The sequence below is a fragment of the Solanum stenotomum genome, chromosome 7, assembly GCF_019186545.1.
Source record: "Solanum stenotomum isolate F172 chromosome 7, ASM1918654v1, whole genome shotgun sequence".
In the NCBI taxonomy this organism is placed as follows: domain Eukaryota; kingdom Viridiplantae; phylum Streptophyta; class Magnoliopsida; order Solanales; family Solanaceae; genus Solanum; species Solanum stenotomum.
The window spans coordinates 49,429,276-49,446,140 of record NC_064288.1 but is presented as its reverse complement, the minus strand read 5'-3'; the positions used below and the strand labels follow the sequence as shown (position 1 = coordinate 49,446,140).

At 31.9% G+C, this 16,865-nt stretch overlaps 1 protein-coding gene across 1 annotated transcript; it reads left to right on the top strand.

Moving 5' to 3' along the window:
* The first annotated feature begins 1,956 nt into the window (after positions 1–1,956).
* LOC125871701 (protein root UVB sensitive 5) lies at positions 1,957–7,715 on the top strand. Its single transcript, XM_049552348.1, has 15 exons — positions 1,957–2,217; positions 2,354–2,413; positions 3,016–3,167; positions 3,345–3,449; positions 3,901–3,967; positions 4,150–4,196; positions 4,279–4,357; positions 4,439–4,511; positions 4,673–4,762; positions 5,662–5,721; positions 5,861–5,974; positions 6,386–6,446; positions 6,522–6,640; positions 6,878–6,976; positions 7,062–7,715. Exons 1-15 carry the CDS (start codon positions 2,054–2,056, stop codon positions 7,284–7,286), a joined length of 1,515 nt encoding a protein of 504 aa, XP_049408305.1. The 5' UTR covers positions 1,957–2,053; the 3' UTR covers positions 7,287–7,715.
* The last annotated feature ends 9,150 nt before the right edge of the window (positions 7,716–16,865 follow it).

Below are 16,865 nucleotides of genomic sequence, written 5' to 3'. Positions count from 1 at the left end.
CTTTCCCCCCCCCCCCCCCTTCTTGAATCAACCCACATCTTTCTTTCCTCCATCGAATCTTACTCCTTTCATTAGCGTTGGTAGTACACCATTACTGTCCACATAAGCTAAATACTCATTCTCTTTCATTTTAATAACATCAAAACCTTCTATTCATTGTCTTTATCTTTTTCCAATTAGTAATCATTAATCACAATTACAACAGATAATAATAAACTTTTACCCGAAAAAATCAATTCATATTAGCTTCACCGAAATATTGAAGATGTAGATCTACATAAAAAAAAAAGAAAAAAGAAGAAGAATTGGAGAGGATGAGAGAAAGAGAGAGGTGGAGGGGGTGGGGTGGGGTGGGGTGGTGTGTGCTGTGTAAAAAAAATTATGAATGAAAATGGCACAGGGAATTGGGCTGGGGAAGAATACTACTTTAAAAAAAATATATTTTTTTCCTTTCCGTTAATTTTGGTATATAAGTTGCGAAAAAAAATATTAATTTCAATAGTTTTACGCGCCTAAAGAGAGTGTAGCACACATTTTTTGACATGTCAGTATTCTGTGTCTAATAGAAATGACTTTTGAACAAATAAAGTGTTCAATAGGCCAAAAAATAGATTAAGGTGTTCAAATGAAATATGCGATCAACTTTAAGGGGCTAGGTATGACTTAAGCCTAGAAGTATATATATAAACTTTTATCACTCTATTTCTTCATATCCCAACACTTCTTTAATCAACAACTAAACAATTAAAGTACCTCGCAGAATTTATGTATTTATATACAGATAAAATAGTAGTAGTGTCTAATAGAAATGACTTTTGAACAAATAAAGTGTTCAATAGGCCAAAAAATAGGTTAAGGTGTTCAAATGAAATATGCGATCAACTTTAAGGGGCTAGGTATGACTTAAGCCTAGAAGTATATATATAAACTTTTATCACTCTATTTCTTCATATCCCAACACTTCTTTAATCAACAACTAAACAATTAAAGTACCTCGCAGAATTTATGTATTTATATACAGATAAAATAGTAGTAGTGTCTAATAGAAATGACTNCTTGAATCAACCCACATCTTTCTTTCCTCCATCGAATCTTACTCCTTTCATTAGCGTCGGTAGTACACCATTACTGTCCACCTAAGCTAAATACTCATTCTCTTTCATTTTAATAGCATCAAAACCTTCTATTCATTGTCTTTATCTTTTTCCAATTAGTAATCATTAATCACAATTACAACAGATAATAATAAACTTTTACCCGAAAAATCATTTCATATTAGCTTCACCGGAATATTGAAGATGTAGATCTACATAAAAAAAGAAAAAAGAAGAAGAAGAAGAATTGGAGAGGATGAGAGAAAGAGAGAGGTGGAGGGGTGGTGTGTGCTGTGTAAAAAAAATTATGAATGAGAATGGCACAGGGAATTGGGCTGGGGAAGAAGACTACTTTTTTAAAAAAATATTTTTTTCCTTTCCGTTAATTTTGGTATATAAGTTACGAAAAAAAATATCAATTTCAATAGTTTTACGCGCCTAAAGAGAGTGTAGCACACATTTTTTGACATGTCAGTATTTTGTGTTTAATAGAAATGACTTTTGAACAAATAAAGTGTTCAATAGGCCAAAAAATAGATTAAGGTATTCAAATGAAATATGCAAACAACTTTAAGGGGCTAGATATGACTTAAGCCTAGAAATAAATAAACTTTTATCACTCTATTACTTCATATCCCAACACTTCTTTAATCAACAACTAAACAATTAAAGTACCTCGCAGAATTTATGTATTTATATACAGATAAAATAGTAGTAATTACTTTAGTTTTAATGGGTTAGGGAATAAAAAATCAAATTAAACCGATAATCCAAAACTTTTTAGCATTTTTTTCGATTTTATTTATTGATGGATTTGACTTTTGCACGCCTTAGCTGAATTTCAGTGACAACGAAATCTTTGATACTTACTCTGAGGGTTCAATGGAGAAAAGATGTCCAACTTAGATTAGATAGAGAAAAAAACATTCTTTTGCCATTTTCCCTAAAAAACTCAAAGAATGGCAATGGCGTTTTCTCTGCAATTCAACAACCCCATCTCAACTTTTTCATGTTCTAACCTTTATAATGGGACTAGAACTCAACCCTTTAAATTCTTGTGTACTTCTTCTCCACAATCTGATTCTTCCAATAGCAAAGAAGAAGCTATTCAAGACTCATCTGGGTATATGGAAATTCTATTCTTTTGATTTTCTTTCAAACTAAAATTGGTAATGAAGCTCCAAGCTCGAATGGGTTTGGGGGTTTGTTGATAATGGTGCATATTTGTAGCCTAATCATCTACATCTTCTTAATTAAAGGGAAAATGATAAAGGGTATGTGATTCTGGTGGAGAAGTACAGGAATGGAACTTTGAAAAGGTATATCTTTTAACTCCTTTTCGACATTTTGCTTCATTAGTTAAGATTACTGATTGAATGCTACCTATAAAAAAAAATGTGCTGATTGAATGATGGTCGAATGTGGAGATTACTTGGGACTATTTTAAAGTGAAATAGGATCCATTGGTGTGTAGTTGGGAATTGGTTGATAGGATATGGGGGACATTTGACTATTTTCTCGAGATTATTTCCTGATGTTTTACTAGTCTTGATTTTACCGATAATGGGTGTAGTTGTGGGTGCTTAAATAATTCCTTGCTACGTTTGTTGTTTGAGTATGTGATCAAGAATGAATAGTCAGAGGTGGATCCAGGATGTAAACATGATGAGTTCGACCTTAAGGTTTTTAGCACTGAACTCACTGCACCATTAGAAATTAGGATTATTGTTTCGAAAACTATTATTTATTAAAACTTTAGTAGTTTCACATATATGCCTACACTATGTGTCAAAAATTAAAAAATTCAGTTGAACTGGTAGTTGGAACACTATGTGAATAGCACTGTACCTTTGCAAAGTGTCCTGAATAGTTATTGGTCTCTTGACTGTTTGAACATGTTAGTATTGATTTTTATGGATAGGTATGTTATAGATAATGACTCTGAAATGAAAATGTTTCTTGAGGAGCATGTACCCACAACTAGTAGATCCCAAGATCTTGATATCTCTGGCATGGAGTTATCTTGGCTCCCTAAGGTTATCAAGGATTTTGTGTTACCATCAGGTTTCCCAGGTAACAAACATCATTTTGTTTGTTTCGATTTTCTTCTTCTCTTTGTTATTTCCCTTTTCACCATATTTCTAGTTTTTTGTTTTCCTACATGCTGAGCGCCCGTTTGACCATTTATATTTTTTGTTATTAAGGGGACATAGGTGTTCTTTAGATGTCTTATATGAACTTGCGTTGCAGATACAGTTTCAGATGATTACTTGGACTACATGTTGCTTCAGTTCCCAACCAATGTAACTGGATGGATCTGTCACACGCTGGTGACTTCAAGTCTCTTAAAGGCATGTCAATCTTATTCAGGCCATTAGTTCCACTTGGGTATGTTAAAGTTCTTGTAAAACCTGCAACTGCTTGCCAGGATTGTGACCTTCTAAATGAAAATCATTGACAAACTAATGAAACAGAGTCTAATATAGTTTTACTTAATTAGCTTACAAATTGTTCTCTGCTCAGTGCCTCTCATTTTTATCTGCCCCTGGTCTCTCTCTCACTTTTTTTGCCTTTTGACACTTATCTTTGAGTTCTCTTCTCCCCCAGAAGGTTCAATGTTAAACTGTCAATTTCTTTTTTAGTTATTCGGTCCCATGTATATTTGTGAATCATGTTATTACACTTTGTCCAAGTTATATTGGGCTTAGGAATTGCTAACATATTTATGATAGTTGGATCCATGCCCATGTGCTTTCAGTTTGATTTCGACTCATCCTGTACTGATTAATATCTAACATCCAGGCAGTTGGAGTGGGCTCTTTTTCCGGAACTTCCGCAGCTGCTTCAGCTGCTGCTTCTGCTGCTGCCATCAGGTACTGTTCATTTTCATCAGCTTTTTATCTCACGCAATGTGGCCTTGACTTTAAGGAATTCAATATTTGTCTCATATGCTATTATAATTCATGCTGATTGCTACTAGAAAACTTGGATAGCATTGTGCTTTTAAGTTCATAGCATGCACTATAGTTTAGTGGTTATCCTATTGTTTTTGCAGATGGGTTTCAAAGGATGGAATTGGTGCCCTTGGACGCTTTTTCATTGGTCTGGTAGTTTAAAATAAGTATAAGAAAAGAGTTAAGGACCTATCTGATTAAAATTGTTAGTAAAGGCTGATGTCTTCCAGGTGGGCGGTTTGGCAATCTTTTTGATGATGATCCTAAACAATGGCGCATGTATGCAGATTTCATTGGCAGTGCAGGAAGGTATCACAAACATTCATCTTTCTTGGATACATAAAAGTTTATTGGTTCTAGTGAACTGATGACGTTGATTTCTTTTTGCAGTATATTTGATCTCTGTACCCCTCTCTATCCATCTTATTTCCTACCCTTAGCATCTCTTGGAAATCTTGCCAAGGTATTTAGCCAACAAAAACTATAGTTAGTCTTCATGCATCCCTAGGAAATGATACGATGAGCAGTACACTTTGTGCAGAAGTTCTTTATGAATCTGATATATATCTTTCTTTTCTCGAGTTGTGTTTTGATGTTTCTCAAGTGTTGGTATTTTTTAAGTAGGCTGTAGCAAGGGGGCTAAAGGACCCTTCATTCCGGGTTATACAAAACCACTTTGCTATCGCTGGAAATTTGGGAGACGTAGCAGCAAAGGTATTACTTGAATATTTCTGCCATAGATCAGATCTAGTGAACTGGATTTACTGAATTTAATCTTCATATGATGTTTGAGTTTGATAGCATAGTTGTTTGTATGCTGGTATGCCTTTCCTTTCTTTATCCATAGTGGCTGAGCTTTTGTGGTGAATCAAGAAATTTTATCAATAAATATAGTTATAGTAACGGTAGATTTCAGCTCCATAAATGTGTTAAATTTGTAAGTTCGATATATTTTATGCCTCGGTGCTTTCTTCCGCAGGACGGCCAATGTGTAGTTTCTTTGAATTCTCCAATTCACAAGTTTGTGTATGTATTTTAGTATTTCATAAGATTATTAATGGTTCAAGCTTGGATTAAGGAGGGTCATGGTAGTTTGTTGACCAGCGTAAAAATAATCTAACTATTGAGTTCCGGTTAGAGATGTATGTCCCAAAATGTTTAAATATGAACTTCAGAGAAGCCGTTCTTGATAAATTTTCTAGTATTGGGATGAAATAGCCCTAATTATTGATATTAATATAATTGTTTGAGTGAAAGGTCAAAAACACACCTAAAGTATCCTGGTTTTCTGAGTTTCACGTGAACTATCAGGTGTGGGAGTTTCCTACCTGAGTAATCACCAAATGTTTATCAAACATACCTCAACTATTAGTTGTTTACTTTTCCTACCTGAACGATGGTGATATTTCAGGTAGGAAAAGGAAACTGTGTTTTTGATAAATAGTTGGTAATAGTTTAGGTAGGAAAAGTAAACACCTAATAGTTCGGCAGGAAACTCAAAAAACTGGGATTGTTTAGGTGTGTTTTTGGCCCTTCACTCTCGTAATGCTTTTGTTTGATAATTTATGGATTTCTCCTTGTAACATTTCTGAATAACCTAATATTGATGACAGGAGGAAGTCTGGGAAGTAGCAGCTGAGCTGCTAGGTCTTTCTCTTGGCATACTAGCTTTGGTATGACATTTGTTTGTTTTATATGGTTTGAAGCTAGGTCCGTCCCATCATATGATAACTTTCCTCAGCCAATATAATAGTCATCTTTTCCATAATTGCAGATTTAGATCTTACTTTTTCTTCTGAAAATGTAATGCAGGATACTCCTAATATCTCAAAGTCTTATCCTACATTGGCACTAACATGGTTAAGTGTGCGGATCCTACATCTTTGGTTTCGCTATCAGTCTCTTTCAGTTCTGCAGTTCAACACGGTGAGACTTTATTCTTAGTTATCAGTATACTGAATAGCCATTTTGACTTGCCACAAAATATGTAGGGAACATTCGATATTTGACACTACTATCAAATAATGTTTTATTTCCTTAACACTTTGTCTTCTCATCTTCATCTATTTTTGTGGACCCTGAGCGTAAGTTAATGGCAAGATGCGATTCACCTATTTAATAGACCACAAGAGGAGTCCCCAAATGTTTGATATATTGGCCTATCAGATTTCTGATTTTTTTTTAGACAATTCGACTTCCAAAAGCTTTCTTTCTCCATATATAGGGCACAACTATGCTAGTACAACAAATGATAATGAAGCAGGGAATTGGAATTAAGCAACAATCTTCTGAATTTTCCTTGGCTTGTTGACTTCTGATTACTCTGCTTTTGTGCAGATAAATCTCAAACGGGCTCGCATATTAGTGAACTCTCATGTTTTACACTGTACAGTTCCAGGTAAACTCAGTCTTGTTTTCTGTGCAATCTTTAATTCTATGCGGTAAGTCAGGCCTGTTACTCCATGTGGACCAGGAATCAATGAATGCAATAGGATGGAGAGCATCTTATTGTGGGAAAGATTCTTAAGGCCACAAATTATTTTTGAGGTATCTTTGGAGGAGATGATCAATGCGGGCAAATACAGATCCATGGTATTGCCTTCTTTGTCCCATATATAACTTTATGACCAGTTTAGTTGGTTTATGCTTAAGAAGTAACTTATATCCTGGGTAGATAATAGCAGAATAATGTCAGTTTCATGAAGTCAAGTGAACTGTTCATAGAATCTGCAAACGGATTCAGAGAACTTTTGGATTTGTACGACGATTTAAAGAAATCATAATTGTGACCGTATTCTTGAAAGGTGATGTTTGATTCATTCATTGCAGCAAATCAAGCAACTCCTTCATATGTACAAGGAGGAAAAATATTTTCTTGTAGTAAATCAACAAATGCCAACAGATTTTCAGGTTTTTGTATCTTTCAAGGTATGCACTAATTATACTCTGCTTAAGACACAGAGCTCTCACTTCACTTGCAATGCTTAAGTCTCTTCTTCTCACTTCCCCGCAGGAAGGAGCCACAAGCCTATCTGTGTTTCGTAGTGTATGGCAAACCTATTGGCTATATCAAAACTGGGGCTGGTCAGATAATATCTTTGATCGACTTGAACAGAGCTTGGTTGAATTGAGAGATAGATTTCCTGATCTATTACAACAACTAACTGATGCTGGATGGGATACAAATAATTTAAGTTTAAAGGTCCCAAAAGAAATGTCGATCAACGAGCTGAGTTAATTTCACATATGGCCACTGAGTTTTATCCACTACAACAGTAAACCTACTGTTATAGTGAGTAAAGTTAAGTAACCATACGTGAAATTAACTCTTCCTGCAGCGTAACACCAGGGAAACACCTGTCTGCAGTTGATCATACTCCAAAGTCCTTACACTAACTTTTTTTGCCTGTTTGATGGATCGTCGTCTCAAGTTTACATTCACTGTTACTTTTGCTATTGGATGACAAATTTTCGATGGCCTCGTCTTCTTGGAAGGGATCGATGCACAATCGAAGTCAATTTTATTGTTATAGTAAAAAATATTCTTGGTAAATTTTTCTGCAGTTCGTGGAAAATGCTACTGGCAAATGAGATAATTTGTACATCTTCAGGAATACCATTTTATGTCTTTCTTTTTGTGCTAGTAAATATTGGTTGACTTATGTGAAATTTAGAAGGAAGTTGTCGCCCTTGTTACTTGTATCAATATATTTGTGCAAGTTTATTTTTATGGAAAAGGGCTAAAAATACCCTCGAACTATTCGAAATATCTCATTGGTATCAAAAATATCCTTTCCGTCTACCCTTATGATGTTAGCGCATAAACCATTATGACAGTCAAGCATGACAAAAAGGGGGCAAAATTGCCCTGGAACTATCAGAAATAACTCAGTTTTACCCTTTATTTGCTTTTGGTGTAAAAAATACTCGTCTTGTAGTTTTTTGGTGCATTTAATTGGAACCATTTTCTTTTGTTGGTTTTTTTGGTGGGTTTAATAGTTTATTTTAATGCCAATTTTAGAATCTTTTTTCTAAAATTATAGGTTCAACTAAAAGTTTTCAAGTTCAAATGAATATAAGAACTAGGACAAGAAAGAATTATTTAAAATTAAGATATATTTTGAAACCATCACAAATTTGTTTCGAATTCAAAATTATACCAAATTTTGTGAAATGAGATTTATGGATGTTTGTTTTGGAAATTGAATCTTGTGCTGAAATATATATTACATCGACATAGACATTCATGCACATTAATCTAGGGTTTTCTCCATAAGGGACTATCCAGTACAAGATGTTGCATCTAGAGCATTTCATTTTAGTGTTATTGTCCGGTAAATGGACTTTGCGTGTTCCTCATGAGTCCCGACTATCTGACTAGGGATACAAGTGTATGAATTCTTTTCTTCTTAAAAGCTTGATATGATATGCGTGTGTCTATTTGTTCAACTTTATACAAGTTTAAGTGTCTACTTGTGCCCTTTAACTTGACCTCATTTCACATATATGCCCTCCAACTTTGGTTGTGCGCAAGTAGACACTTAAACTTGTATAAAGTTGATCAAGAAGACACATGCGTCCCACGTGGCATAATACACGTAGGATGCAAATTGACATGTAGAATGTCACGTAAGACGCGTGTGTCTATTTGTTCAACTTTATACAAGCTTAAGTGTCTACTTGTGCACACCCAAAGTTGAAGAGCATAAATACGAGTTGAGTCCAAGTTAAAAAACATATTTATGTATTATGTATGCCTAGTGCCTTGTATGCTTTGAATGAATACGCATGATGTCTATTAGAAGTACTATATTTTAACTCCAAAATAGCATTCAACTCCCCCACCAAGTTTACAAAATTTGCTTTTTTTTTTATCGTTGATGCAAGTAAACAAGTTTTTTTTTTTATTATTATTGTTGTTCATCTTGTATTCCTAAGATACTTAGAACAAAACTTTGAAGAACTTGGTAAGACACAATTAAGTTTAAGAACATTTTCACAACTAGAAAATTAAAACTAGTAGAGAAACTAGAATCAGAAACAAATTAGATAAAATATACGAAATATTTTTTCCTTAAAGAAGAATTGTTGTCAATCTGTGTTTAAAGAATCTTACTGATTCTAACAAACTTTGCAGAAATACGAAGTTACCTAAGTTTAATAAACCAGTGAAGAACAGAAGAACACAAATTAATTNNAAAGTTGATCAAGTAGACACATGCGTCCCACGTGGCATAATACACGTAGGATGCAAATTGACATGTAGAATGTCACGTAAGACGCGTGTGTCTATTTGTTCAACTTTATACAAGCTTAAGTGTCTACTTGTGCACACCAAAGTTGAAGAGCATAAATATGAGTTGAGTCCAAGTTAAAGAACATATTTATGTATTATGCCTAGTGCCTTGTATGCTTTGAATGAATACGCATGAATGTCTATTAGAAGTACTATATTTTAACTCCAAAATAGCATTCAACTCCCCCACCAAGTTTACAAAATTTGCTTTTTTTTTATCGTTGATGCAAGTAAACAAGTTTTTTTATTATTATTATTGTACTGGTATTGATTAAAGTTTTGAGAGTTGTGAATATTGAGTTCTAATATCTCCACTAACATAAAAAAAAATAGTTGAGGTTGTTATGATCATAGTCGAATTGTTAGTTAATATATTTTCAATCGTCAATTCTTGAATGTTGTTAGAATCTCTTACTTTCAATTTGTTACTATCCTCAATTATTGACTTTTGATTGCTATAGTATCTTGTTTTAAGGTTCTTCATATCCTCAATTCATGAATCTTGATTACTGTAATCTCAATCTTATATTATATAGCCCATAGCCTATACCCACCCATATTTTCTCTTCCATTTACTTTCATTTTCGCCAAAACATTTCAGCACTTGATTCACACCGAGGTTGGTGTTAATCTTTTCTTTTAGAATTTTTGTGAAAAAATCTTCCTTTGATATAAATCTTCTAGCATTAATTTTTTTTCTATGTTATTTTTTTACTTTGAATTTTAATTTTGTTGAAATCTGACCATAATATGTCATAGATTATGTCTTTAATTTCTATATAAACAGATCTCTAGATTTAACTGTACAAATATGGAAAGGAAGGGGTGAATGTGAAGAGGATCGGATATGAACTAGGATTACTTATTCTAAAGAGGTCTAAAGCTTCATCCATTGCCTTTTATTTTTATTCATGAACAAAATTGCTTTAGAATACTATCCAAGAGATTTTTCTTATTCCGTTTTAAGTATTTTAGATTGTAACTATTATAATCTATACCTTAGAAATTTTCGTCTTTATTGAATTCAACAATTTTTGCACATACTTTTCTGTTGTATTAATATTTTTCTAATTTTGCATCTTTGAACTTAATGTACGAGAGGATGTGGAGTCCGATACTTAATTATTTCTGCTCCTTCTCCTTGCTCCTTGTAAGTTTCATTTATGTCCTCCCCCATTTTGTGCTCCTTTTAAGATTTATTTATGTAATTGTATATTAGTATATCATAATTTTCTATATTATTTACTATGTAGCTGAATTATAAGTTTTTGATTTTATAGACGATTGAAGATTTTTTATATTGTGTCTATTTAAAAAAATATTTGTCATACTTGAGGCAAATATTATTTTGCCTTTTGTTAATTAAATAATTATAATTTAATATCGGTACAAGTAACTTTAAAAATATTTCACATCATTATTAAATATGATAATTTTTTCCATATGATATATAGTAAGGAATATTTTCATGAACTACTATAATTTTACCACTACCTATACAAGTAACTCTAGAGTCTAGAGATGCATTTAGAATTCTAGTGAAATATGACTATTCTATAGTGAAAGTAAACAACTTTTACTCAATGAAATTGTAACTTTGAAACTATTTTATTATACACTCCTTCCAATAGTTATGCATTAACCCTTTTTTTTTTTCAAAAAGTATTTTGAAAAACAATGGTGCAATGATAGAGTAAAAACCATAATATAATCCACTTTCTTAGATACTCAAATTCAAGAATCAATTTAGACCTCCAAACTTTAAGTAGATATACCACTAGAATCTTTGGGGTGATTAGTCATCTCTTTATTATATTAGATATTAACTATGATTAAATTTTAAATTCATTGTTGTAATTGTCTATTTATTCCCAAATATGCTAGGTTGAAATTGTACTATCAGAATTTCTTGATATAAGATCCTTTTCACATTTTCAAATTAATTCCTTGTGGAGTTAAAATTATTAACTCGTTACCTTTTTATAGTCTGACATTCTTTTTGTAATTGGGTTGGTTTGCTTAGATCCGCACAATTTTATTTTAATTCGAACAAGAAATATGTTTTTTTCCTTTGTCTATTATGGACTAAATTTGAATTGAAATGCCAAGAAGCTCCACTTCCTCGTGTCCATGCTTTTCGTTGTGTTTATATAATTGTTGTTAGTTAATACTAGTATACGTACCCGCGCGTTGCGCGAAATATTAATTTTTGATTAATTTCAGAAAATATCAAATAGATCAAATATTTTTACANTATTATTATTATTATTATTATAATAATACATTTGTTTTGCTATAAATAAGTAGGTTGTGGAAAGATATTATTATTATTATTATTTAAAAATTTGCACTTTTATTTTAAAATTGTATATCAAAATAGGAGATTTATTATTATTATTATTATACATTTGTTTTGCTATAAATAAGTAGGTTGTGGAAAGATATTATTATTATTATTATTATTTAAAAAACTGCACTTTTATTTTTAAATTCTATATCAAAATATTGAATTTTAAAATTCGAATTAAAAACAATTTTCGTGGTAACTAATATGCGATTCAAATTCATTGTTATCCAAATAATACCTTGCCTTTTATTTCTAAATTGTATTAAAAAATAGGAAAATTTAAAATTCAAATTTAAAACACATTTACATGTGTTCTTCTTTCTTTTGTGAAAAAAATAAAATCAATCATTAAATATTTGTGACTCCAACATAATTATAAGCAAGAATGATCAAATATAACTATTTCTTCTTTAGATGATTAAAAACTTTTAAGGTTAATAGAATTTCATAGCTTGTCAATGCACTTAAATTACTAACGACATGAGTTGATTTTAAATGAGAATATATTTTTCATAAGAATTCAAATAGCAATCCTCGCAATTTAGATTTTATTTTATTTATCAGTTAAAAGATATAACAAAAAAGAAAATAAAGACTCCAAACTTTTGAATTTTACCAATATGGAGGAGAATGTCCTAGAAATATTTCGCCCCTTAAAATATCAAAATTATAATTTTATTATGTGGATACAAATAATACATAAAAAAAAAATACCATCAATTGAAAATGCATTTTAAATTCATTTTGAAATAACATAAACATAAAACAGAGAACAAATATATGATCTTCAATCTTCTTTCTTTTTTGTTAAAACATAATCATTATTCTATTTTTTTTTTGGGTAAAAGATCTTCTTTCTTTTTCACTTCACTTTTTTTTTGTGTTAATTGATGACTTATAATGTTTTCTAGAGAATCAATAAATGTAAAATGATAGAGAAATGGAGAAGCAAAGAGTGTAAAATCAATTATTAAGAGATTGAGAAAAAAGATTAAAAGACATTATATAGATATAACTATGTAGCAGTTGACAATTTTGTTTTTTAAAATTTTTGACAGTTTTTTTAAAAAAATTAAAGGCTCTTAAACGTGGTAACTTCTTAATTATAAAAATAATTCGTTTAAAATATATATTGTTTTTTAAAATTAAAATTAAAAATGACTAAGTAATGTAGATTTNGGTTTGCTTAGATCCGCACAATTTTATTTTAATTCGAACAAGAAATATGTTTTTTTCCTTTGTCTATTATGGACTAAATTTGAATTTAAATGCCAAGAAGCTCCACTTCCTCATGTCCATGCTTTTCGTTGTGTTTATATAATTGTTGTTAGTTAATATATTTCCAATCGTCAATTCTTGAATATTGGATTGTTATAATTTCTTATTTTAAATTTGTTACTATTTTCAATTATTGACTTTTGATTGCTATAGTATCTTATTTTAAGGTTGTTCTTATTCTCAATTCACGAATCTTGATTACTGTAATCTCAATCTTCTATTAAATAGCTCATACCTACTCATTTTTTCTCTTCCATTTACTTTCATTGTCGCCAAAACATTTCAACACTTGATTCACACCGTGGTTGGTGTTAATCTTTTCTTTTAGGAGTTTTTGTGAAAAAAAATCTTTCTTGATATAAATCTTCCTGCATTAATTTTTTTCTATGTTATATTTTTTTGCTTTAAATTTTGATTTTGTTGAAACCTGACCAGAACCTGTCATAGATTATGTCTTTAAATTTCTATATAGTTAGATCTCTAGATTTAATTGTACAAATATGGAAAGGAAGGGATTGGTGTGAAGATGATAGAACTAGGATTACTTGTTCTAAAGAGGTCTAAAAATTTCAGCCATTACTTTTTATTTTTATTCATGAACAAAATTGCTTTAGATCTATTGATCAAGAGATTTTTCCTTGTTGTGTTTTAAGTATTTTAAATTGTAATTGTTATAATCTATACCTTAAAAGTTTTCGTCTTTATTGAATTCAATTATTTTTACACATACTTTTTTGTTGTATTAATATTTTTTTTGATTTAGCATCTTTGAACTTTATGTACGTGAGGATGTGAAGTCCCATACTTGATTATTTCTGCTCCCCCTCCTTGCTCCTTGTAAGATTCATTTATGTCCCCATTTTGTGCTCCCTTTAAGATGTATTTATGTAATCGTGTATTAATACATCATAATTTTCTATATTGTTTACTATTTAGCTGAATTATAAGTTTTTGATTTTGTAGACGATTGAAGATTTTTTATACCGTGTCTATTTTTTTGAAAAATATTTGCAATACTTGAGCAAATATATTTTCCTTTTCTTGTCATGTGTGTCTTTGGAGGAGTATTTTGATAGGAAAGAAATTGCAAGAATCGATTGTAGGCCATGTATACTATACTAGTCTCTGGCCTTTGCACGTGTATTCCAAATTCATTGTCACATAATTTTGTAAAAAGAAAATTATACTATACAATGAATTAATCACAGTGCAAGTATGCATTTATAATTTACTAAATATCCAACGAAAATTCGATATTAGTACTCTTTTTTCATAAATATCACAATTATAGTAAAATAAATATAACAGAAAGAAGAAGAAATAAACTAATTAGATAGCAAACCAAAAGCATCCCAAGCTAGACCAAAGATATATAAGAATGTAATGAGCATGTAGCAATCGATTATAGTGAAAAATGTTAATTTAGAGCAACTACATGACATATATTAGAATGTGATGAGCATGCAGCAATCGATGCTCATAACATCAATTTCACATATTTGTGTCGTAATTTGATGGAAAGTCTTATTCAACATATAGAAAAGTTATATGAACAATTTAGCAATATTTATCGATGAATTTCATAGCTAATTTAATTTTTTTTAGTANCCCCCCCCCCCCCCCCCCCAAAGTTTGATTGATCTACCTTTTTTCTTTTGTCGATCATGTGTGTCTTAGGAGGAGTATTTTCATGTGTCTTAGAGCATCTAAAGTTTGAATGGCTGACTCTTGTCAAAACCATCAGGTAAGCGACCTTGAATATGATTTTGATGGTTCCATTAGCTCTGAAACGTCGAGTTTGTTCTAAAAGGACCTTTGGCTTGGGTCCAGAGGCTTCCGAACTCATTTTGAGCAACCTTATGTCTAAAATTGAGCCATGTGGTCTAGGGCCACTTCCTGCCGAGACAACCTCTAATGAAGTATCATCGGTTCTGTTGAGTTTGAAATGTCGAATTTTGGGGGTAGCTTAGTATAGATTGTGTGTGGGGTTAGGGCTGTATGTAACAGGTTTATAATTGCTTCCTTATTCTTATTTTCTTGATTCCTGTAGTAGCCTCAGATTGTGTGTGGGTTAGTATTGCATTGTGAAATCTTTAGCTTAGGTTGGTAATTCCTTGCTTATGGTTTAGTTTAGTGTTGTTATCCTCGTTAGAGTTGATATTTGAAGCTTTAGAATAGTTGGTGATCTAAGTGCCTTAGAATGAGTTTTTAATGATTCCTTTAGTTAGTATGTTTGCTCCTTGTAGAAATTGTTATGGATTGGCACCCTTTGCTAGTGCGTGGATTGGGGGTTGCTTTGGTATTTTGGGAACGCACCCTTGATGAGGGCTCGACGAGCTTATCATTTGATTATGATTATCTTTCTTGTGACAGTATGGAGGATAGTTTATATGATAGGGTTAGATTCGTCCTTGTTTTCCCTCTATTTGATACTTTTAAACTGAGTTGGACCGGAGTGGCCAATTGGCTTATATGATGAGTTGTGGTGGTCGCAGTTAGTATATCTTAGGTGAGTTGACTTCCGGAGTAGAATCTTGTTCCGATTAGGTTGTTGGGCTAGAGCCTCCAGGTACATTCATTTGTCTTAGTTACCTGCCTTTTTTTTTTTATCACTTTTCCTTGACCTTGCTTACTTTTACTGTGCGTTCTCGTTTTCTAGCTACTTGTAATATATGCTCCTTATTTACTTGTTATTTATGCTTGATTTATCTTTGGAGCTCAGTCGACATATGCCTACTGAGTACCACTTGTTGATACTCATACTATACATTTCTGCACCTTGCATATCCTAGTACAATTTCTTGTCGTTGAAGTGTGCCTCGCGTGAAGTAGCTCTTCGATTCAGAGACTGCGTGAGCTCCTGACATTTGGAGTTGTCTTTCTCCTTATGTTTTTGGCTGGACAGCCTGGACTAATTTTTATTTAAATTCAGAGATGGTTCTATATATTTGTATTACTTTTATTGTCTCCTATTTTGATTAGTAGCTTGAATATCGACTGGTACCAGGTTTTGGGGATATATTATTTATATTTGATTTTTGTCTTTCTTTTATTTTGATAATTGTCTTTTTATCTTTCGCATTCTTCTCTTTCGTGTCATAGCATGTTGCTTATTATTTCGGGCTATGGGTTTGGCTTACCTAGTGGTGGGACGTAGTAGGTGTCATCATGATATGAGATATTTGGTCATGACAATACTCTATGTGACATGTTTTGCAGATATAAAAAATTCAAAGATGAGGAACATAAGCAAGAAAGATTTGGATGGTTCTACGGCTAAAAAGTTCAGGAGAGATGATGTACATTATGATAATGATCCCATTAGGGGCAATGGTTTTTCTGGTTAGTAAGTTTGATGCATTTTTCTTGCTTTTTTTCGAAGCTAACCAAAACTTAGTACTCATGTTGCATGTTTTGAATGGATGATATATGATATATGTGATTTTTATTGATATTTAAGATATATTTTGAATTCCTTCTTTATTGTCGCTGCCTTATTTAGTTCTTGATATAATTATTGATCTATATTTGTCCAATTTTCTAGGCTATGTGCACTGGATTGTTTGCCTCGTGATTGCATATGTATTGACAACATAAAACATACACACATAAATGTAAAATTTTAAGTTGCTTCATTTAGTATGTGATATATAACAGTCAAATTTATTATCTTATTTCCAGAGTTGTGTGCTTTCTATATGAATACTGTTTGTAACTACATAATTATAGGAAAACACATGCATGTGAATCGTTATAAGCTTGTAGTATCTAATAGCAATGTATCCTCTCTCATCCCAAATTATTGCAAAGTTTTTTGGCTTATGCTTTAGGCTGATCTCTCACTCATGGGGAACTAAAAGGCATGATTCGGTTTCTGTTTCAACAACTGAGGAAGA